Consider the following 24,503-nt stretch of genomic DNA (forward strand, 5'->3'; position numbering starts at 1 on the left):
AATATTTCTATTAGAAAACAGAAAGGAATTGCCTCTTGGTGCTCTCAGATAGGGAGAAGGTGGGCGTTGCGTATCTCACTGAACCTCCCTTCACTGAAGTAGAGAACCATGAAACTCACAGCGACCATCCTTACCCCAGGAGGGGCAACAAAATAAGGGGAAACCTCAGTAGGCAAAACCATGGCGATGACAGGTGGATCCTATTTAACTTGGTACATGAGAGGGATGGGCAGGGGTTAAAGACACATATTACAAAGGGCAGTGGGAGCCCTTTTTGCTCCTCTTTCTCCTAGTGGCCTGAAATTCCCATATCAAACTGAATTAAAACATCTAGGTACAATGTATAAAATAGATAAACAACAAGGACGTACTGCAGAGCATAGGGAACTGTATTCAGTATGTGTTAATAACCTATAATGGAAAAGAATCTGAAAAAGAATAGATATACATATACATACACGTGTAAGTGAATCACTTTGCTGTACACCTGAAACACTGTAAATCAACTGTACTCCAAGTAAAAAGGAAACCATCTACGTACAACGTATGTGTGTGTGCCTGGGGTCAGACCCTCATTTGGGCCAAATATCCCAATCACTCCAACACTCCCCCTCCCTTGTTCCCTTCCACAGCACCGAGTGGCCTTAAATGAAATACTAAGAATACTTTAATTTTTTAACCACAAAGAAATGCTTGCCAGAGTGGCCTTTTAAAAATCTAAGTCTGGTGCCATTCCCCTGCACAGTGCACAGCTCCCTCCTCTGCCCTCCGAATCAAGTCCACGGTCCTTACGTCTTGGATTTTGACGGCTCTCTTGGCCTTGGCCTCACCATGGCACACTTATGCCCTCACTGTGTTCAATTTCTTTCTGTTCCTCAAAGCCTCTGTCTCTCTCTTCCGGGCCCTGGCACACGCCACTGCTTCCTCTACCTTGGTCACTCTTCCCAACTGTCCACTGGCCAAATCCTCCCCCTCCTTCTGGTCTCTGCTTTAGTGCCTTCCTAGCCCCCTAGGCTGCATTAGCCGCTCCTCCTCTGGGCGCCTGACCCCCCCAACCCGCGTAACCCTGTAATAGTTGCCTGGTCAGACCCTGCGCTCCCCACCGCCACATTCATCACTTCATCCTCAGGACCATCTAAAAGGCAGCAGCACACAGGCAGAGCTCAGGGGATGCCGGCTGAATGAAGGGGTCCAGTGAGAGGCGGGCCCCTCAACACCTCAGTGCCCACCCTGCCCAGTCATGGAGGCCATGGGCTGTTATCTCATCCATTCCTACATCTCCAGGGCCTGGCACAGGGACTGGCACACAGCAGATGCTCAAGAAATGTTTGCTGCACTAAGGGGAGTGGATATGCAGGAGAGAGGAGAAAACTCAGCTTTCTGGATAGATCTTCAGACCGCTACTCTGTCAGCTGTTCACACACCCACACACCTGCATGCCACGCCATCCTCCACAATGGAGACCCACCCACGTCACGAGTGCCACTGGGAGGTGTCCTGTCCCTTTTAATTAAAACTCAAGACAGGTGGCCTCCTCCCTACTCATTCCTCTCTCTCCAGGTCATTTCTGAAGACTGAGAATCAGCAGGACAGCTGAGAAGGAGTTGTGGATGCGGAGAAATCGCTGGGTTTGCATCTCTGCCTTCCAACCCTCCTCCCACATTACACAGTCTTCCTGTAGGTGACCAGGCCCAGGGGCAGTAGGGCCAGGGGCCTGGAGGTCTCGCAACCAGGAGGCTGGGGGCTGGGGCCAGGGCTATCCCTGGCTTACTGTTTTTATTTCCTTTTCTTTTCCACTCCTTCACCAAAGGCCCAGTTTTAGGGGATCCCCTTCCTCCTCAGGTGGGGAAGGCAAAGCGCCTGGCGCAGGTCCATCACCCGCAGTCATGGAGGCAGGAAGGTCTCTGAAGGTCCTGGGAACCACATCAAAAGAGAAGCTCCTGGGCCTGGTCCCTGGGGTGGGACTGAGGGTAGAGAGAGGCTGCTAGCAAATTCCCCTTTCTCCTTCAGGCTGAGCTTCCTCCGAAGACAAAGGTGAGGGTTGACTGTGTTGGAGGAGCTTGTCACCTGGCGGGAAGCAAACCTGATATGTACTTGCCTAAGTCCACTTCTGGGCAGACTGTGATGAAAAACATCCCGGATGCACAAACCAAGCAGAGAGGCAAAACAGGGATGGGAGAGAGGCAAACATTCCAGGAAGGCCTCCTGGAGGGGACTGCAACTTCCATATTTTAGAAAGATTTGGAAAACAAACAGCACTCAAACCACTGGAATTGTGTGTGTGTGTCTGTGTGTGTATTTTAGATGAAGGGGTGTGTGTGTTCTTTCTTTGTGGAGGAAGGGAAACCCCCTGACCAGCAATGAGGCTGTGGGATCATCTCTGAGTATCTTTTATCCCCGCAGCACTGGCAGGAATAGTGGACTACACCACAGGGGCCTGGGTGGGCTGCTGCAGAGGCTGTTTCCATCACCTCTCCCCAGCCCAGGGCCTCTACTGTCCCTGCCAAGCAACAGGAATAGTAGCAATCCATACAGAGGAGTGGGTGGGGGACCTGTGAGCCAGTCTCCAAGGACGCAGTTCATTAGGACGCATCCTCTGTTGCCATGGAGATTCCCGGCCCACAGAGCCTGGCTAATAGTTCCTAAATTCACTCAGGCCTCGAGTACAATTAGACAAGATGCATTTTCGAGTTGGAGCATAATGAGACCCGGACATCCGGAAAGCATATGGCAGCCTCCCAGGGGACGGCAGAGCCCCGGGAGAGCACACTGCTGCCACAAGGTCACCAGGCCACCGCCTCTCTTGGGCGGGAGGTCTGGGAGGCACTGGGGAGCACTTCCCCTCCTTTAGAATTCTTCAGCAGCACAGCCTCTGTCTGAGCAGTGCTGCGGGATGGGAGAAAGGAAAAATAAGCTCTCCATATCTGTCCCAGGCCCTTCTAGGGAGAGGGCTGGGGGGCTTTATCCTGCATCCTCTGATAAATTTGCCAACAAATGCATCTCACATGGCTGAAGCTATGCTTCACGCACAGAATAGATCCTCCTATCCATGCAAAAACACAAATATGTCATTCAAAAATCTCTACTTGAACATACACAGGGCCAGACACAAGAAACACGCCATGCGGTTTGCAGCATCGCACGCTCCTTCCCACTCAGGGCATGCGGCTTGCCCTCTGGCAGGGGAGACAGGGCATGTTCAACTAGAACCATCTCAACATGGCAGTGACATGAGAAGGATGGAGTTAGGAGGAGAGATCAGAGAAGGCTCCCTGGAGGTGGTGGCATTTTGGCTGGGCCTTGAAAGCAGGGATCAAGAGACCTTTTGAGCAGAGAGGGAGCAGCAAAGCACAAGTTGAGTTTGGGGGCGGCCAGCGGACCAGTGTGGCTGGAAGGCAGGGTCTGGGCAGGGGCCAAGGAGGTAAATGGTGGCTCTAGAGGGAAGGCATTGAATGCTCAGCTAAGTGGCCCAGGCAGGGGGAAGCCAAAGAATACTGCCACCCAGGTGGGCAATGGAGTCCAGGCTGATAAGACCCCAACCCCACGCTCCCCTAATCCAGGGCAGTCCCAAGCCCAGTTTGGGCCTGAACCCAGGACAGGCTCCCAGTGCGGCAGCCCCAGCTCCCATCCCCACCAGCTTCCCTCAATCAGTGTCACCCTTCCAGGCCTCCAGGAGCTCCGGTCAGAATCGAAACTCTCCTCTGACAGGCTCCTGCACAAAGCCCCCAGTGTTCTAAACACAGACCAGCCTCTTGGTGCCCAGTACAGAGAGGGTCAGGGAGAGGGGAGAGTTAAGGTTTGCTGTAGGATTAAAAGTAGGGAGGAAGGAGCTGGGGAGAGAAGACAGCAGCAAAGAGGGGCAACTTGGGCCTGGCGGGCTCTGGGGAGGAACGCTTACCAGGGACTTGCCTCTCTAGGGCACCAAGCTCCTCCTGGCCTCTTGAAGGTCCATGCTGTTTTAGAAGGCAGGCCTACTCTCTTGAGAAAACGGGATTACCATCTTTGGATCAATTTTTTCTCCCAGGAGTTTGCTATTAGGAAAAATCACTGACCCCGCATGATAGAGAAGCAGAAATGGCAAAACTTCCTGTTTGTTCTCTCTCACTTTCTCCTCCTCCCATCCCCACCCCCAATCTCTCTCTGTCCAGGAACCCAGCTCAGTTCCCCGGAAACCAGGATACCCCAATTCCAGCCGGCTGCTGCCCCTCTTCTCCTGGGGTTGCCTACAGAGCCTGAGGCACTGAGCTTCAGCCTCTGTGGGATCTGATTTTCTAAATCCAAAAACGCTCTCAGAGCCAAGTCTGTGGAACAAGGGAGATGGTCTGGTTTGAGGGGGGCTGGATCTGGGACACAGAACTGCTGACCAGAGAAGACTCCTCCTGGGTTTCCCGGGAGCCCCTGGACCCCCGCTGACTTCTACCTCTCAGGCACCTCCACAGGTTCATCAACCTCCAAAACATGACCCCGAGTCCTGTTTCCTCTCCAGCCCTCACTGTTCCTTTTGGCCAGCTCAGGCCTCGTGCTTGGACCATCACAATGGCCCCCAACGGGTCTGCTGCCCTTGAGCCTACCAAGCGCAGTGGGTCTAACTGTGCGGTCCCCCAGCAGAGGAACAGGGACAGAGCGAGAGCCCAGACGGAATGTTTGGCCCGTGCCCACTCTCTGTCCTGGTTCACCTCAGTAACTCTGGCGAAGCCTCTGTGTTCCATAGCAACGGAAGGGCTTTTTGTTCGGTTGTTTTTTTTTTTTTTAATGGGAGGGAAACAATTTAGGGAGAAGCCATTGGTTAAATGAAACGCTTTTGAGGCACTAATGAGCCAGGCAGTTAAGGGCATGGGCCCTGGGGTGCATCAAGGATGGGACAGAACCTTGGCTCCATCTCAGTTTACCAGTTGTGTGACCGTGGACATGTTACTTAACTCCTTGGAGCCTCAGTATCCCCATCCACAAAATGGACATAACAGTAGCACCTTCCCTCCCCCGTCCCTGCGGCTCACAGGCTATTGAAAGGATGATAGTAAGATGCATGCAAAACAGCACAGTCCCTGGAACATGGTCAGCACTAAGTAAACATTTATCATTAGTATTTTGTTATTGGTGAGTTCCAGTCCTACAGCGCCGCCCTCCTTGCCACTCAAACCCAGGCCAGCCCAGAACAGATGTGCTCGGCAGCCAGCAAAACGGCAGCACCACTTCCCTCCGTCGTTTCTTCTTGACCCAGGAAGGCTGGGCCTCTTAATTGCTCTTTGGTTTTACTCAATTTGAAACGAGCAGGACACCAGTTCCCCACAGGGAAAAAATAAATATGCTTCTGTTCACAATACTAATGAGGCTGGAGACAACGGAGGCTGGCAGGGGAGGGCAGCCCCTGAGGACTTCTGCCGGCCCTGCAGAAGGGTGCGGCCCAGTGTTGAGCATCCTCAAGAGGGGAGGAGGGATGGGAGGCTCTGGCTGCGCTGCACAGGCCCCAGATCAGGGCCAGGCTGGCTCAGGTAACCCACAGAACGGGGTGTGGGAAGCCCACTGCGGGGATGCCCACGGATTCACCATCCAGCTCTTCTCCGGGGAGCTCCGGGACCACCCTGGCTGTCATCTTCCTCTCCTCCTATTCAGTCACCAAGGCCTGGAGAGTCCTCTTCCCGGGCCCACTGTCTCGGCCCTGGTTCAGACACTCACTGGCTCCCAGCCTCCAGCCTGGCCCTCTCCTGCCCGTCCTCCCCTGAGGGGTCACTCTCGCTTAGTCAGTTGACAAACATGAGCGAGCAGGAAGCCCGTGCCAGCCTGGGGGAGGCAGGAGGACTCCGAGGGACCCAGGCCCAGGTTCCCCCTCCTTTCTGACCTCTCCCCTCGTGCTCCCCCAGACAAAAGCCTCACAGCTGTGCCCTGAGCGGGAGGCAGCCCCCTCCTCGGAGCCTGGGAGCTCTCTGCTCTCTCAGCCAGAAAGATCTTCCCAGATTCCACGTGCCTCCTCCCTCCCCTCGTTCCACCCTGGGCCCCCGACATCCCCTTTTCAGAGCCGCTCTGTCTAAAGCAGCCCCTCCCATCACTCTGCCCTCTGACCCCACTGCATTTTTCTTCAGGGCATTTACCACCACCTGACACCTAGTGTTTATGTATTTGTGTTCTGTCCTGTCTCCCCACCCTCCAGGGCCAGTCCCCTGAGGGCAGGGACTTTTTCTGGTTTGTTCACGGGTGTGGATGTGTCCCATCGTCTAGAACGGTGGCTGGCACAGTACGTGCTTAATGATGTTTATTGTCGTGGAATCTAATGACTGGATCACATCCATTTCCCACATACAACTCATGCATAACTCACCCTGGCCTCCACGTTTACCTCCCCTCTGGCTACTCCCCGAGTGCACTCCCCACCTTCCCAGCTCCTGACCCTCTATGCTCAGACCTCCCCGGACAACCTGGAAGCTCCAGAACATTTCAGGAGTGACCCTGCCCTTGTCTCTACTCATCTGTGCCTTCCCTCCTCCACCCTTTCCCAAACCCTACTCACCCTTCAAAGTCAGACACAAATACCACCTCCCCTCGGAAGCCTTGTCCAGTCTCCCAGGGCACAGAACTGTGGCCTTCAGGACCTGTGTTCAGTGCTACTTCAAACACACTCCATCAGTATCCGTGCCTGCCTCCCAGGCAGAACTCAACTTCCTTAAAGGTCAGGGAGATTGGTCTCTTCTGTGTGTCCCCCCGAGGCCGCACAGTCCCTGGCATGGAACAGGTGCTTAGTGGATGGTAGTTTGTATTAAGATTCAGGCTGTTGTAACGCTAAGACCTGTTATGAACGGTTGCCTCTTACAAGGTCCACCACAGGAGGCAGGACAGCAAGCCAGCCCTGGAGCTGAGGACAGAAGCCCAGCCCCAGGGGCCCAACTGAGGGCAGGGATCCAGGTTCCCTGGGTGTGGACAGCAGATGATCTGAGGTTGGCCATGAGGCTTGGGCACGGAGCCACAGACTTCCACATCTGAATACAAGGCTGATCCCACTGTCAGGGAGAAGTGCTGCCTGCCAACTCCCAAGGGATGGAAACCGACACCCCCGTCCCCTTCCTGGGAGGAAATCCGGCCAGCATTCTCAGGGACATGGGACAGCAGGGTTCAGCTGAAGGAGGAAGGAGGGAAGGGGCCACAGAGTGGGCCTGGGTCCCAGAGCACCCCCTCTGGCTTGACCCCACACGCCACAGCTGAGGCTGCCAGTGGCACTGGCCACTCAATCCTTCTCCTGGTCAGTTCTCTGGCCTTGAACACTGCATGGCTAGGACTTTTGCATGGTACAATGCTCCCTACATCCCTTCCTACTCCTTCACTGCTTCAGAGCAAACCCACTCCACAGCTCATCTGACTCTCCAAACACTATCAAGGGGCAAACAGAACTGGATTGATACCCCAGAGAGGTTAAGCAACTTGCCCAAGGTCACAGAGCATGTTAGAAACAAAGCCCAGAATAGAAACTAGGCTGAGATTTCAATTGTCATTTGGAGTCACCAGGAAAGCATGTGCTGAAAGGCTTTCCTGGGGCTGGAGGCAGGAGGTTGAGAGGGCTTTGTCGCCTCCAGAAATCCTACTCCCCTTTATTCTGCAAGTACACAGGCTCTGTCTGGCTTCAAACCCAAAGAAATCTCTGCTCACTGGCTCTCAGACTCAGGAAGCAGCCCATTCCCTGTGGCTTCTTTCCTGGAAGATGCATTCAATAAACAGAGCTCCTTTCTCATCTTCCCGCATAAATATTTCAGGAGACTAAGAAACAAACAGATCTGTGTTTGATCTGCTGGCCACTCAGAAAGGAGGGCTCCTCTATCCCAGGCAGGACCCCCGCCCCCTCCCCAGGCACTGCAGTGTCCACCAGGCCGTGGGAAATACAAGACGGCAGAGAGAGCCACTTTCCTACAGCGGCTCCTCACCTGGGTTGGGGAACCTGGTGGGAGCAGGAGAGCAGAGCCCAGTTTTACCAGAAGTGCCCCTCCCCTCACCACTTGCCATTCCTAGAAATGGAGAACATGGTCTGCCAAGAGTCTGTTGTTCTTGGGGACACTTCAGTCGCTGCGGCCCAAGAGCACACGGCAGGGGACAGGGGGTTCCGCACAGACAGGCACCGCCTACGGGGAAGGGGGCACAGAGCCTCCCAGAACAGGTGGACCACAGTCTGGCTGGAGACCTTGGCAACTTATCGGGCCAGTTCCCCCAAGCCTCCTCAAACAATCCTCTTATTTATCCATTCAAACGCTCATGGAGCACATTATTCTTGGACCCGGAACATTCAGCGGCTCCCCACTGCAGACAGGACTCTGACTTCTCAGACTGTCACCTCCTGGGCTTCCCAACCTTGCCCCACCCCAGCCTCCCAACCACATCTCTCCCTGCCCAAGTCATACTCCGCACTCCAGTTAGCCTGGTTCCTCCCTTTCCCCCATGAGTCTTTCCCTCTCCTAAATGCTGTTCTATCTTTGCCTTTTCTCCTCTCTTTCTTTTCTCTTGCCCTTCTCAGGATGGTGCATGCGCCACCTCCTCCATGAAGCCTTCCTTGACCATCCCACCCCACAGTGATCCTGCCTCTCCCCTGAGCTCCTTTGTGGTTCGCTGCCACCACTGCCTCCCCGGGGACTGCTCCTGTGACACTCTCATGTGTGAGGGCTTATCGTTCCAACTCAGTTACAAGCATCTAGAGAGCCAGGCTCTAGCTCTTGTTTCAGCCGAGTGTCTGAGGATGAGGGCTGCGTCTGGACTGGGCTGCTCCAGAAGGAAACTCAGCTCTGAGGAAATTTTGATGCCCAGGCCCTACCTCCCAGAGATTCTGATTCTGTTGTTCTGGGGGGTGGGGGTGGGTGCAGGGAGGACCAACTACATAATCTGCAGGGCCGCTTGATCAAAAATTATGAAGAATTTCAAGACAGTGTCAGCAGAGTACTAAACCAAGCATCGCACAGGTCACACATCTGTGACACTGACCCTGAGCACAAGCATATAAACCTCCCCAGGTGGTCTGCAGCCAGCATTAGAATCACCGCTAATGGCAACGAGGAGCCACTGAAGATTCTGCACCTCTGAGCTCCCAAAACAGTGCACGCATCTGCGTCTCCTTCACCTCTGCAAGCCTGGGCTGCCTGGGGCACAAGCAAATATTTGTAGAATGAATGAATACATGAATGGATGGAGAGATATGGAGCTGGAACCAGAAAGCTGAGAAGAATCTTTTTTCCATTAAACATGTATTCAATTATTAATATTTATTATTAATAGATAAATAGAATAATTATTCCTTTATATAAAACCAAACATCAATGTTTTAATATTCCTATATTAAAATAGATCCAACATGCCTATAGAGCACAAGCCTTAAGTGTTCAGCTTGCAAAGTTTTTACACATGTACACATTCACCTAACCACCATCATTCCAGAAGGTTCTCTCGTGCACTATCCCAGTGAATACTACACCCCCACCCCCCAACCAGGTCGCCACTGAAAACTGGAAAGAATTTTCATCAAAGGAGGACTCTGGCTGAAGGGGGCAGAATCAGCACAGGGGAGGGTGTATTAAAGAGATGTGGAAGAGGCTGACTCATAAAATTCCCTTCCTGTGTGTGGAGGGTTGATGTTTACGCCAAATGCGAGGGGGTAGGCACAAAGGTTCAGACAGGCTGAGCGACTTCAGGCTCAAAGGCACAGGGCAAGCCAGGGGCAGAGCTGGGGCTCGAAGTCTGGTCCTCGACCTCCAAGTTTCATAAACCCCCAGCAGTCTGGAGTGAACGTGTGCGTGCGTGCGTGCGTGCGTGTGTGCACGCTGGAGGACACAGCTCAGAAGGAGACTCTGGCTGTAGGGTCTGGGAGAGCTGGGGGAGGGTAGCTGGGCAGCAACAGGGCATAAGCACATCTGTTAAGCTCACTCCTGCACCCAGCCTCGAACCAGCTGATACTATCCTAAGCTAGTTGGGAAAACTGAGTCCCAACCAGAGGGGATCAACCCAAGATCACACAGCCACACGGTGTCAGAGCTGGAGTTTAAGCAGGGGGCTCCAAAATCCCATTCCAGGAGTCTTCTCACCAGGCCATAAGCAAGTCTTCCTAGAAGGAGACTTAGGGCCTCTCTGCCCCCTCCCCGCACCCTGTCTTCTCAAGCCCAGATTCAACCTTTCTGGCAGCCCGAGGCAGATGAGAAAGGCCAGCACCATGCAGTGGTCCCAGCCAGGGGTATCTCCTTGGGGGAGAGAGGGGCACGTGCTGTGCTCACCCAGGCATGGGAAGATGCCAGCAGGAAATCTGGGCTGGGGGCCTGGAACCCGCACTCCTACCTCATGATATGAGGGCTTTGTCAATGTCCACTCGCCGCTCTGCCTCCAGGGCAACATGGGTTAGGGTGGACCATCTAAAGTGCAAGTCAGGGCTTCCCTGGTGGCGCAGTGGTTAAGAATCTGCCTGCCAACGCAGGGGACACGGGTTCGAGCCCTGGTCCGGGAAGATCCCACATGCCGCGGAGCAACTAAGCCCGTGCACCACAACCACTGAGCCTGTGCTCTAGAGCCCGTGAGCCACAACTACTGAGCCCGTGTGCCACAACTACTGAGCCCGTGTGCCACAACTACTGAAGCTCATGCACGTAGAGCCCGTGCTCCTCAACAAGAGAAGCCACCGCACTGCAACCAAGAGTACCCCTGCTCGCCACAACTAGAGAAAGCCCGCGTGCAGCAACGAAGACCCAGTGTAGACAAAAATAAATAAATAAATTTATTAAAACATAAAGTGCAAGTCAGACCACATCACTCTTCTGCTTAAAACCCCTTGGGGGCTCCTGGCACCACCACGGGTGAAGTTCACGCTCAATGGTTGGGCAGCCCTGGCTCCCCAGCTCCTGCCTGCCTCCCAGCCTGTTTGTCACTTGCCGCCCTACCCTTTCCACCCAGCAACATCCAACTCGCCTCTCTCCCGGAATAAGCCAGACCTGCGCCCCCCTCCATGCCTTTGTTTATGCCAGCCCTCTACCTGGAATGCCTTCCCCTCCCTTCACCCACCTCTGCCTACTCATCCTTGAGAGCTGAGATGAGATCTCTTCCTCCAGAAAGCATCCTTGGCCCCCCACCCTGTCCCCACGGCTTCAGAGTTCTGTGCTCACATCTCCACTCCCCCGCTCACCGGCCTCCCTTCCCCATATCCCTGCGGCCGTGTGTCCTTCTGAGCCACCATCTCCTCCACGAGACTGCGCTCCCCCAAGGAGGGGGCAGCCTGGGTTCATCCCTGCATGCTCAGTGCCACGTGCTTTGGGCCTGGCACACAAGTGCTCAGCAAAAGTTTTCTGAATGAATCTAAGGCCTCATTTGATTTTCGTGAGGGTGAGGGGTGGGGAGGGTGGTCGGTGGTCAGGGAGCAGGGCGGCCAGGGTGCAGAGGTGCGCAGAACAAGGCTGGTCATCCTCTCCACGTCCGTTCCCTGGGCAAAACAGCTCTCCCCTCCTGTCTCACCTTCCCCCTCAGGAGCCTCTCCTGAGTCTCATTGCTTAGGGTCTTGCTATCAGCAAGCTAAGGCATCATCCCTCCCGGGGGAATTTATATTTTAATAACATCTAGAAGGCCCCAAGGAACTGAATTCTATAGTGGCTTCTGGGCATGGTGACTGGGAGGGTATTCTTTAAAAAGCAACCACACAGCAAGATCAGCCGTCCACTGCCAGGCCAGCGCGCTGCTAAGTTTCTGCATGTCCGTGGGGCTATGTAATCAGACGTACCAAGCTCAGGTCCCAGCTCACCCTTCCCCACTGTGTGCGCCAGGGTGAGTGCTGCCCTCTCGGAGGCTCAGTCTCCCCACCTGTAAGGTGGGAATGACAGCAGAGTGCGGGGGACCGAGCGATAATGGATGTGCACTGGCCGGTGGTGGGGGCAGGCTCAGCAGAGCAGTGTGGTCCCTGCTGCTTTTCTAAAGCAAAGGCCCACAGAGCTTGCAGCTCCCACGGCCACCCCCCAGCACTCCGGTCCTCCCGGGGCCTGCAGAGGCGCGGCTTTGTTTGTGGCTCCTGAGCCCCCCTCTCCTACCCTCCGACCACTCTCCCTTCCTCCCTCCCTCCATCCCTCCAAGCCAGAGTTCCAGGGAAAACTTTGTCTGGAGACTTCTCAAGCCAGTGATAAGGCCTGGCCAGAGGAAAGCTCTTAGCAACCCAGACTCCCAACCCAGAGGCCCTTCTAATGGTTTCAGAGAAACAAAGGAGGGAAAGATTGCCTGCAGCTCTGCGTGCCAGGTGGGCCGGCTTCCAGGAGGGAGAGTGAGGTTCACGGGCCGCCTGTGGAGGCCAAGGTGGCGGCCTGGCATGTAGGACACATGGGCCACCAGATCTGGGTAATCACAGCCCCACGGCCGAGCAGAAAGAGCCTCAGAAGTCGTTCCTTCTGCCTTTGCCACGGCCTGACCAGGCCCTGGGGCAGGCTGCTCCTGGCTGGTCACTTGGGGAGCCAGTCCTCTTCATTTGGGTGCCCACTGCCAGCTAGACTGAGTTCTGAAAGTCTGCTTTCTGGAACTTTCTCCCACCCCCACTTCTGAATCAGTCCTTGGCCTGATTTCTAGTAGAAGCCTAGAAAAACCCACTAAACTGAAGTTCATCCAACCCAAACCTGCCACTAGGCAGGAGGGAGCCCCAGTTCCTGCTCAGCCACTGGTGCCCCTTTGGGTAAACCTTCTGGGGCCTCAGTTTTCTCCTCTGCAAAACGAGGGAGCCCATTACATCTCTTTAGAGTCCCTTCCAGTTCTAGCAGTCTGTAGATCTCTAGGAGTAAGGACTTAGCCCAAGCAGCAACATCCAGGGAATAGTCTAGGCTTGTTTCAAATCCTGCCCAATCTCGCCCCTTTACACCAGGTACCCCATGGTCTATATCACACCTTTTCTACCGTGCATAGCCCTTTAATGAACACTGTGAAAGGTACTAAAAAGAATCAGATGTAATCTCTGGCCTCAGCAAGCTCGTAACTAAGGAGTCAAGGTTCATGTTCATAAAGCAATCAGCAAACAACATAACACCTTGGGCTTTTATTTGTATCTGGTGTAGTGGAGACTGGGTGCTACAGGAGTTCTCGGGACAGAGAAATTAACACGGATGCAGACCCTGAAAAGGCCAGTTTAACAGGACAACTCAGGCCCTGAAATAGCCTCAGTGCATAACAGCTTGAGTTTGTCCTCAGATATCATAATGATTAAGGCAGGAAGGTAGACCCCTGGGCTTTAGAGGACAGATGTGTGATAATAAAAAGTTATCAGATGGCTGCTCAGGTACACAGAAATCCCCTTTCCCAGAATTCCAAATTTCCCGGACTCCCAAATTTCCCCATGCATTCCTGCAAACTGATCTTTCATCCGGAGGTCGGCAGGGCAGGCAGAAACAGCATTATCTTTAGGAAGTTAAACAAAAAACCTCAAGAATTAAATCGTTTTGTCCCCATCCACCAACACCTTTCTTTTCATCAGCTGTTCCATGTCTTAGAAATTCCGCCAGATCCCAGATCATAAAGCTGTTAGTTCTGAAATCACACTTAAGGTGTTTAAACGGTTCGCTGTAAATGCTTCAAGCTACTAGAGCATATTCCTTTCCATAAACCTAAAGGAAAAGCAAGTCTGAGCCCCAAAGGCATAAGGACGCGTCTGGAGCAAAGGTCAAGGTCCCTTGCCATGGGGGACAGGATGGGATCTCTCTGCCCAGAGACCCAGGCAGGACTGTGCTCTGGGACCCATCCTCCCCAGCCTTCCACAGGGAGCCGGGGCTTGCAGGGAGCCAGGATGATACACATCAAGGTTCGGATGCTTTATTTGGCTCACTTTTCAAATGAAAGCAGGACGCCCAATTTTTACTGCCAGATTATTTATCCCAAGCATATTAAAACAGCCAAAATAGAATAGGAAGAGAGAAAAACAACTTTTTATCTGCGCCCAACTAGCCTGACGGAGTAGAAAACAGATAGAGGCTGTTTGGAAGAGATGAACTCCTCTTTTTCATACCAACAGAGTATGAATCAATTCTGAAGTCAGGACTACAGCGCAGGAAAAGTGGGTTAGCTATTGGATGGAACTGCCAAACTCTGAAGGCCATGAAACGCTGGTGATGGGAGGGGGCGGGAGGGAGCGTGAATTAGACATGACAATAACCATCCCCTTCCATGACATCTACGACTGCCTTACACATTACAGCACCCTAGTAAGGTTGAGTCCTAACTCCATTTTCAAAGATGAGAAAACAGAGGCTCAGAGATGTTGAGGGACTAGCCCAAGGTCACAAGGTAAGAAAAAGTGGCAAGAGCAAGGCTTGGATCTTCTGCCTCCGGGCCCCCTGCTCTGGTCCCATGTTTTGGGGTCATTCCAGCCTGATGGAATGGCAAGCCAGAAGGCCCGGGAGGTAGGCTCAGGCCCTCCCCAGCTTTGAGACCCTAGTAAGTTACCTCACTGCCCTCTCTGGGCCTGTTTCTGCTCCTATGGAAATGGGAACAATAATAGCACAGACCTCAGAGGTAATCAGGAAGATTAAATGAGTAAATACATATGAAACACTTTATGTGCCTGGCATAAACTAAGCACCCTCGAAGGGTTAGCTACGTTTGTTGTTGTGTTTATTTCACCGTCAGCTCCTTGAAAGCAGGGACTTAACACCTGGTGAAAGGCTCCAAACAGCCTACTAAGAAATTAGTATTTATTACGATTAGGAGTCATTCTCATATTCCTAGAAAGCGTGGAGTTCACGAAGGCAGAGGGCTGGACCAGACAACCTCAGACGGCTCTAGAGTTAAGCCCTGAGCGTGGGGGCTTCTTCCCAGGGATTAGCGTGAGCACCACCCAGAATGAGCCTCCCCACATTCCCATCTGCGGGCAGCCAGAGCCTCCCCCAGTGTCACCATCTGTCTCACTCAGGGGCCAGTAAGTTTAAGCCTGTGAAAAATGTCACCTTCTCTGAGCTCGGGCAGGGCAGAAACCAAAATGCAGACACCCAACAGACTTGCAACATTAAAAATTCCGCATCTGTCCCTATGGTTTTACTGTAAAGACCAAGGCCCAATCCAGATAAGCAGAAAGGTTTAAAAAAACAAAATCAGTCATAATTGGGCCCAGTAAAAATGGAAGGTAGAAATTTTTCCTGCCAGAGCAAAGTTTCCTTTTGGGGAAAAAAAAAAAAATGACCCCTCCCCAGAGCTGCCTGCGAGCCAGGAGGGCCCCTGCCCTCCCTTACGCAGCCCGGGGAGACCCTGGGAGGGCAGCAGAAGGCTGGGCAACGGCATGTGGCACTTCCACACCCCTCAGGTCAGTTTAAGAAGTGGCCCAGTGACAAGCCATCTTCCAGCTGCAGGGAGGAGGAAGGAAAGAGTGCCAGAGTCAGGCGGCCCAGGTCTGGACCCATCTCTGTTCTGCCTCACTGGGCGAGCTCTTGCAGCTTCCTTGGCCTCTCTGTGCCTGATTCCTCATCTGTAAAGCGGAAATAGCGGTAATCTACGCCATGAAGTCTCTCTGATGATGAAATGAGCCAATACCTGGGCTTAGCCCTCACCAATGCCTGGCATGCAGGAAGTGATCCTGGAGAGCTGTTTTTGACTCCAGACGTCTGCTCATTCTGCCCTGTTCCCTCTGCCTGTTATCCTCTCCTCAGCTCCCCCCATTTCACCTGCCACCTCCTACTCAACCTTCGTGATTCAGCTAACAGTCACTTCTGAGCCCCCTGATTAGGTCAGGCCCCCTGCTATTATTCCCAGAGGTCCCTGTACTGCTCATTTCATAACCCCCAGGACACTGTCAGCACTTGTTTAATTTTCTGTCTTCCCGGTGTTAACAGCTAACCCTACTGCCAGGCGTGTGGCAAGTGCTTCACACAGATCAGCTCACTTAATCTTTACAATCATCCTTTTAAGTACTACTATTATCGATCCCAATTAAAGGATGGGGAAACAGATGTTCAGAGAGGTTAGGCAACCTGCCCAAGAACACACTGCAAGTAAATGATACAGTGCCATCTGTCTGACTCGAAAGCTGGCATTCTTAGGCACCCCCTGGGAATCAAGGGCCATCTCAAGAGAAGGCTGCTTCTGGTAAGGGCTGCAGGCCTGGTCCACAGACCTGCGTTCCCTAGACAAAGCTAGCTTCGCGGCAATGAAGAAGGCCCTGCCTCTGCCCCACCTTGTTCTGCTGCTGTGCTGGCCGCCCTACCTATAAGCAGCCTTATCTAATGCCGGATACCACGTGCAGGATGTCTTCCTTACCCAGCACCATTCCCCCAGTCATTCACATTGTTCCCAGCTCCAGCAAAGGCCACAGGAAAGTCTAAGCACGATACACCCACGAGTGTCACTCTCAAGGCGAGCACACCTCCATGGCAGGGCCACAGACACACAGACGGGAGCCCTATGCTTTGGGGGTAGGGGCTGCAGAATATGACAGAGCCCCAGCAGGAGAGGCCTGGAGGTCAGAGGAATGTGTGCTCTGGAGTCAGACAGCCCAGGTATAGATCCCTGCTCCCCCACCCGCTAAACCTGCAACCTTGAGCAATTCACCTACTCTCACTGAGCCTCAGTTTCCTCCTCTGGAAAATGGGATCATCCAATAATAGAATCACTCTCATGGTGAACAGAGTAAATGCAATCATGCCCACCCAATGCCTGCTTAATAACTGTTATTCTCATCTTCACAGGATGTGGACCATTACGTGATCAGATTGAGAAGGTTCTGGCTCAAAGTCAGAAGATCTGGGTGTGCATCCTGGCTCTGACCCACATTAGCTCTGTGACTAGGGTGTGGTCATCCCTCTACTCAGAGACTCTGTTTATTCATCTGTAAATAGGGGGAACCCTCCCCACCATGGGACGGGCGTAGGGATTCACTGCAGTAACCCATGTTTGTGCTCTGTAAACAGGACAGTCGTGAGCAAACCTGGGCGCCTCCCATCGCTGTGTTAATTAATTGGAAGGAGGGTGCCAGCCAGAAACCAATTACCAAGTCCCTCCAGGGGCCTCTGCGGGGGTGGGGGTGGCAGGGGGGAGGGAGAGAGGAAGGGTGAGTGGCAGTTCCACCCCCAATCCCCCCCCTCACCTCCCACCCTACTTGTGCCTCCTTCGCAGCTGGTCCCACACTCCAGGCCCACAAAGGAGGGGCTCATTCTAAACAGCTTCTTTTCATGTGGAAGCCACCAGATTTGCATCTGTCCTTCCCTGGCAGGGCCTGCTCTCAGCCAGCTGCTCCGAGCTTCCCAGGCTGCAGGCGGCTCAGGGCTGGGGCCTGAACCTGTGGGGTACAGGGGCAGGGAAAGGAAGGGAACAGAACGAGCTGATCAGAAGAGGGAAGGAGAGGGGGCTGGGCACAGAGGGAATTTGCACATTCCCTCATCTCCTGGACACCAGACAAATTCTGTGGCCAGCTATCCAAATCAGAATCTGGGCTGCCCCGGTGCCAGGAGCCGGCGGCAGCTGAGGCCATGTCTGCTCCAGGCTGGCCAACCCGGGAGAGAAGTGGAAAAACTCACTCCATCGCTGAGCTGCCAGGGTCTGATGCTGCCAGGCCATTGGTCCAGCCAGTGTCCGTACACTCAAACTGGCCGAGCCCATGTCTGTGCTGGCTCCACAGGCTTGGCTGGCTGTGGGGTGAGTCTGGGGCCCTGGGGAGCCTCACAACCCTTCCCAGATGCCTCTAGGCGCTGCCATAGATGCCAAGGTGGCAACACCCACCCCAGCCAAGAGAACACAGGGCCTCCGGACACACTGAGGAAGGGAGTAACTCACCAGGGCTTTTCTGGAGAGTGAGGGAGAGGCAGCAAAGAAGGTAAGGGCCTGTATTTACTAAGCACTTATAGCATGCAGCCAAGACCAGCCTCTCCCAGCTTGTGTCCACTGGACCTTGACACTCCTAACCCAGGACGCTGAGATACCTCCTTCCACATCCATCTCCTCAAAGGGCCTGGACAGCAGGGGCTGTGGCTATGCATTCTGTGACCCTAATGCCTAACACAGGGCCTGGCCCAGAGCGGGAGCTCAGAGGGTGCTGGCTGAACGAATGAGTGAATGTTAGCTAGATACCTTCTGCATGAGGATGCTAGCGATCTGGAAAAAGCCCCGCGAGGAAGGAGGAGGCATGGTGAGTGCATGGAGTGTACAGGAGGCAGAATCCCCACACTACCCCTACGTGTCTGGGAGCTGGGTCTGTGCTGGTACCTCTCAGCCTTTTAACTGAGGTTCTCTCATCTCTTCTCACAGTAAGAGCCAGACAGGAAAAAGGTGCTGAGAAGTGGGATATCTGGGGGTCCAGGCATCCTAGGTAGACTGCATCTGGGTCCATGAGTTGAAGCAGAAGGGCTTGTAACCCCCTTCCCTATCCTGACCCTGGGCTCCCTCACACCCGGACCCAAAAAAGGGAGAGGGAAACCCAGACACTAGCAGTCCAGGCTGGGGCGATGCAGGGGGGCAAAAACACCTGCCCCTGCTCCGGCTTCCTGAAGTCCCCCCTCAGCGGGCAGCCAGGCGGAAAGAGCACTGATAAGGAGTCAGGAGGACCCAGGTTCCAGCCCCTCCAGCCTCAAACTTGCTTGAGCGGCTTTAGGCAAATCACAGTTCTGTTCCCTGAGCCTAAGTTCCCTCATTTGTCAGGGGAGAGAATTGGATGATTAAACTGCTTGAACATTCTGTTCTCCTATAAGCCGCTCCACAGGGGCCCTAGAGACATGTGATCTTTGCCAAACAATTAACTGTTATTAGCTACCTGGGCAGGACAACACCGTCCTATCACATTCAGCAGGAGCCAGGGGCTCCCACCAGCGAGCTGAGCTCTGCTGGAACAGGGGCAGGAGAGGAAGGCTGACCTGCAGAAAGAAGGGCCAGGGCGCAGCTGACAATACTGCTCGTGGACCTGGAATTACTGCTTAGAGGGGGATGCTGGCATCCAGTGTCCTCTCTTTGCCCACATTCCTTCTCCTAAGTCCTTCCTAGGTGCAGCAGGCATTCCTGCTGCCCAGGGTGCTTTGTTCTTGGTCCCCTGGCCCCCTGAGCTAGCCTGGGGGACTTGGAAAGCACAGAGCTCAGCAGCACCTAACTTAACAAGGCACACCTGGGAACAAGGCTACCCAGTCACTAGAAGCCACCACCTTGTTTAGCCAGAAGCCACATCTCCGGTCACATCACAGACAAAAGCCAAGAAATCACTCCAAAGGACCCCTGAGCAGCGAAAAGGAGGTGCTCACAGGCTTTTCTTATAGCCTATTGACTAGTACTCTACACACATTTCTAATATAGTTTGTTCTGTTTTTCCAGGTGAGTGCAATTTAGAAACATATTTAGACACAGAGAAGCACTGCTAAGTGCTAAGTCAGGTGTATGACTGAAATGGAATAGAGACAGAAAAATTATAAAAATCAGGCACAAGGATTTGGAGAATAAAATCATCTGGAATAAAATCATCTTGTTACTGGGAGGGCCGCCTTCACTCCCTCACCCTTGACTTGCCCTATGGAAGGACACTGGACCAAAACTGGGAGGAGGCTGGGCCTTGACCTCCTGTGGATATCTGCAGGCTGGGAAGCTGCATCTGGTCCTTCCCTCTCCTCTCTAGTTTTTCTTCCTTTCTTCTCCTCCTCATTATATAAAGAAACTAAGGCAGCTTACTAAAATATACACCATAAAATAGAGTTTAAAACATCATAACCAGGAAAAATGTCATCAGGCTAGAAGGTCACAATTCAAAATCTGCATGGCTCCGAGTCTCTAGTGTGTTAGGGCAGGAGCCCCTCCAGAAAACCCCCAGGTTTTATATGCAGCCTCACCAGCTGTACCCCACAATGAAGGGGGCTAGGTGTATGTATGAGAGGGAGGGTGGCAAACGGAAAACAGAGCCCCTCTGCCCCAAGGAAGTGCTACTGAGGATCCAGCAACTGACCATCTGGTTTCCTGTTCTCCACTTCCCAGGCTCTCTGAGCTAACAAGATTGTCTCCTACAATACAATCCACACCTAACCCTGGCCCTGAGGATCTGCCCTGCGGGAGGTCTGACACAAAGGCTCAAAGCAAGGGTCCAAGGGGCAGGAAGCTGGGGCTTGCCCAAAACGGGTGACTCTGCCTAGAGGCAGCAAGAGCCAGGGTCTTACCCTCTAATCCATTCCCTCCCCAGCCTACCACCCCACTAAGCAGTGATCCCACCTCCCAGACTCCTGTTAGGGTTCTTCTTGTAACCAGACCAACTCCAGAGAAAAAAGAGCTTCCTGGTCTCCATCAGAGCTGACTTCCTTGCCAGAGTTGAAGCTGTCCCAAAGCCCCGAAGAAGGTGGAACCAATTCCCGTATTTCACAGATGGGAAAACAGAGGCCTAGAGATGGAAGTGACTGGTCCAAGGTCACACAGCCTGTTAGTGGCTGATTTAGGACTACAGGCAAGGCCTTCAGACTCCCAGAGCACTATGGTTTCTTCTCAAACTCAGAGAGGAGCCTTTACCAGCAGGCTTTTAGGCTTTTAGCCCTGGCCCCAGGCCCCTCCCCTGTAGCCCTCTTGCTCCTCCAGCCCTCCCCACTAGTCTGTGAAGGGCTGGCAAAGGAAGAGAAGACAGGGTTAAGGTGGGGGTTTTATTTAATCCTCTGAGCTGGCTTAAAATGATGCCACATTGGTTAGAACAGGAAGAGAGAGACAGAGGGATTTGGTGGGGGATGGGGTGGAAGGGGGTGCATTAGTGAATAATCACTGGATACCAAGAGGCCAGGCCTGCCAATGGGTTTAACAGACAGGTACTCACCTTCATGGACTCCCCACCCCAGGGCCCAGGCCTCCAAGCAGTGCCCCTCTACCACTGGAATCACCCAGTCTCCAAGGTGCAGGGCAATGGAAAGATCACAGGCCATAGATCGCGATAGGCCTGAGGGCAAACCCCAGCTCTGCCACTTACTCACTGTGTGACCTCAGGCAAGTTACTTTACCTCTCTGAGCCTCAGCTTCTTCCTCTGTTAAAGGGGCCTGAACACACCTTCCTTGCAGGCCTCCTGGGAAGGAAGGCTGCCTGAGCTCACATACTTAAAGAGACACAGGGGAGGCATCTAGTCAAATCTCGGTGCTGTTATTACAAATCTCACATCCTTTATCTCTCATCCAGGCCCATCCATTACTCTTCTACTCCAACCTGCTTACGTCTTTGACATTAATAACCTTAATGACAATAATCCTTCCCAGACAAACAGCATTTGTATCATTTCAAATCACTAAGCATCCTGCACCCTGTGGGTCACAGCAGCCCTGCCAGTAGTAGCCAGAGCTAAGGTAGCCCCTCAGCCCCCAAGTTCATCTTCCCACAATGCTTCCAAGTCCTGATTTCGGAATTGAGCCCAAAGACCCTGAATGAACACGCTGTCTTATGGCAGATCTCAGGGGGGCATGGGTAGCCCCTGGCTTATCAGATGGAGCCAGAATCACGGCTCCCATCACTTCCATGGTTGACCCACCATCTGGCCCACTGCTCTGACCACAAACAAGCTGCCCTTCCCACTTTGGCCTCCACCTCTCCAATTCCGAGAGCCAGCGGGGCAGCTGGTGGAGTCTGGCCTTGGGTACATGGCTCCACAAACCCAAGGCCAAGCCCAGGCTGTGATCTCCTTACCCTGACAGAGCTGTCTGAAAAGTGTCACAATCACACCCTTGATTTTATTGGTTCTTCAACGGCCCATCACCACCCCCAGGGTCCATATTATCATCCTCATCCTCACATTCCACAGGAGGAAACTGAGGGCCAAAGCAGAAGGGCCCAGCCAAGGTCACCCAGAGGATTTGGGATAGTGATGGAGAGTGAACTCAGGTCTCCTAAACCCTGGACACTTTCTACTATCCAGGCCTGCTTCCCACTTAACTCTTTCTTCCCCACAGCAGGGAAGCGCCCAGTCTCTCCAGTAAACCTGGGCACCTATGACAAGGTCCAAGAACTCTCCTCCAACATGGGAGCTGCCACTGTGCGCTGCTACCTTCCTCGCCACAGTCTCTCCGCATATCTTCCAGCCGGCCACGGCAGAACCTTTCCCATGCCGGGTAGCAACTCCCAGGACTGGGGAGAACCTTCTCCACGGGCTGCCTTTGGAGTGGGGCCAGAGTTCCTGGGATGGGCGGCAGAAGCCGGCAGGTGGGGTGGGCTTTCACCTCGGCTGGCCTCCTCAGGGCGGCAAGCCCATTCCCACACCCACTGCCCAGCTCCAGTCCCTGCCAGCGACGCTCCCCGCGGCCCGCACCAACGGGGACCCCACGGAGCTGCCCCACACTGCTCTCCAGGGGTTAAAAATGCAGCATCCTAAACAAGGGTTAAAAATGCAGTCCTGGGGTTGAGCCGGTGCGAGGGATCCTGTCCAAACCAAGGCGGCTGCCAAAGCGGCATCCTCCCCCTTCCCTCCGCGGTCCTCGGGGGGCCGGAGCGACTCGGGCGACTGGGGGAGCAAGAGAAGCGCACGCAGCACCTTCCCGACACCAGTGCCCCCTCCCCACGCCCACACCCCCGCGCTCCCCGCAACCCAGGCCTGGGGCTGCAAGCGCCTGCTGGTGCCGGCCGCGGCGGGCGAGGGGCGCTTACCTTTGTGACAGTCATGCAGAAACTCCGCGGCGGTGCGGGGGTGCGGGCGCGGCGTGCGGGGGCGGCGGCCGGGGTCGGCGGCGGGCCCCGGGAGGCGGCGGGAAGGGGGTCCGGCGCGGCTCGAGCGCTTCCCGCGCCCCGCGGGAGGCTCAGCCGAGCCTGGGGGCAGCACTTCGAGCGGGCAGCGCGCAGGGACCGCTCGTCGGCGCTCGCCCGCCGCTCGTCGCTGATGTCAGCCCCGAATGTGCATTTATAATAGATGAGCCTCCTTCGCCGCAGGAAGGCGAGGCAGGAAGAAAGGGAGCGAGGGAGAGGGCCCGGGCTGGGGGGCGGGGGGAGGAAGAGGGGCCGGGAACTCGCTACAAAGGAGGAGGCGGAAGGAGAAGGAGGAGGAAGCGCACGCCCGCCCGCCGCCGTGCCCCGCGCCTCGGGGCTCGGTCGCCGGCCGCCGGGCACCGCTGCTGGCGAAGCCGGGGGCCGGCGCCCAGGCCCGCGGCCTTAACCCCTTCAGGCCCACGGCCGCCACGCGGCTGGGCAAGGCTGGGTCCTGGCACCTGCTGGGTGGGGGGTGGGCAGCGACCCGGGCTCTCGGTGCCCTGTTGGCCCCGGGACGCTGGTGAAGTCACACCCTAGACGGCCGAGGCGCCTCTTGGGCTGAGAAGAGCGCCGGGCTCGCCCCCTGGAGGTTCGCAAAGTCAGCCAGGAGTGCCGCGCTGCTGGCGGCGAGGGGCGTGGCACCGCCCGCGCGGAGCTCGGCCCGCACCCCTGCCTCGCGCAGACCTCGACCCGAGGGGCGTGGGATGGGAGGCGCCAGCACTGGTCTGAGTCTCATTCCCGCAGCGAGGCGGTGGCCCAGAGGGGCTCGTAGCCAGTTTTACAGAGGAGGAAACTGAGGGGCAGGGTGGAAAGTGACTTAGACAACGGCACGCAGCCAGGCGGGCGTTTCTCCAGGAGCCCGCTCTTTCCCTGTCGCCGCAAGCTCTGTACCGAACCCCCTGTGATAAAAGCTACGTTCTAGAGAGAGGACGGGCCCTGCCCCAAGTGTGTCTGTACGACCCCTGGGTGCGGCGCGGCTTTGGGGGAACACAGGTGCGTCCTCTGTGGCGAACTAATCCTGACCTGGGTCACACCATATCCTGGAAATGCTTCAGGGACTTGAGGGACAATCACCTGAAAGTGTCCCCGCAAGTCTTCTGAAACGAGTCCTCCAGCTGAGTACCTGAGCAGAACCGGTTTCGGCAGATCCTGAACCGCGGAGACTGCGGAGGGGCGGGGTTAGCGGAGATGGAGGCGGAGGGATCGGCTACGCATCACAATCTCCCTCCATGCCCGGAAGTGCGGGATTCCTGCTGCTGCTGATCATGCAATTCAATTAACTAGACGACGTGGCCGCTGTGGTGCGCACACCTGATCTGTGGAAGGTGCCGGAAGAACAGAGAGCAGATCGGATGGCTGCCTTCAAGGAGCCCACTGTTTAGAGCAACAATAATAAAGTAATCAGCAGCTGTAGAGCACTTTGTGTATCATCGTGCTACTTTTATTTACATTTTCTCCTGTAATCCTAAATTAGTGCAACAGTGTGAGGAAGGAATGACCATTGTCAGTTTGCTGATGAGTGAACAGACAAAGAGAGGGGCGAGGACCTCCCCCAGATGATACAGTGACAGACCCGAGACTTGAACAGGGTCTTTTTCAGTCAAGCACAGCGCTGTGCTTTGGATCTGTGAATTCCAGGGCCACTCATACTTGCTGCCTTATTTGAGCTTCACACTTGTCTTGGGAGGTGGATGGACAGCTAGTAGTCCTGTTTTCACCCATGAGGAGCTTGAATGACTTACTCGATCCCTTGGGTAGCAGATGTTGTCGCAAGCCTCAGGCATCTCCTTTGTGCGGACCCTTCCTAGTTGTGTTCCCATGTTGGACCTCATGCTTTTGACCACATTGCTCACCTGCCAGGAATGCCCTCCTTATTATTCTGCAC

The 24,503-nt window shown here is 54.5% G+C and overlaps 1 protein-coding gene across 1 annotated transcript in view; it reads right to left on the reverse strand.

Moving 5' to 3' along the window:
• Positions 1-23,137, reverse strand: part of CORO2B (coronin 2B) — a 139,993-nt gene extending 116,856 nt beyond the window's left edge. Inside the window, exon 1 of the mRNA XM_089907068.1 lies at positions 22,523-23,137. Within this exon, the coding sequence (XP_089763194.1) occupies positions 22,523-22,537 (15 nt within the window). The 5' untranslated portion in view covers positions 22,538-23,137. The remainder of the gene's footprint in view (positions 1-22,522) is intronic.
• Between the last annotated feature and the right edge of the window lie 1,366 nt (positions 23,138-24,503).

Source organism: Delphinapterus leucas, chromosome 2 (assembly GCF_059928025.1).
Source record: "Delphinapterus leucas isolate spDelLeu-1000000601 "Yukka" chromosome 2, BTC_Dleu_Yukka2, whole genome shotgun sequence".
Classification (NCBI taxonomy): Eukaryota; Metazoa; Chordata; class Mammalia; order Artiodactyla; family Monodontidae; genus Delphinapterus; species Delphinapterus leucas.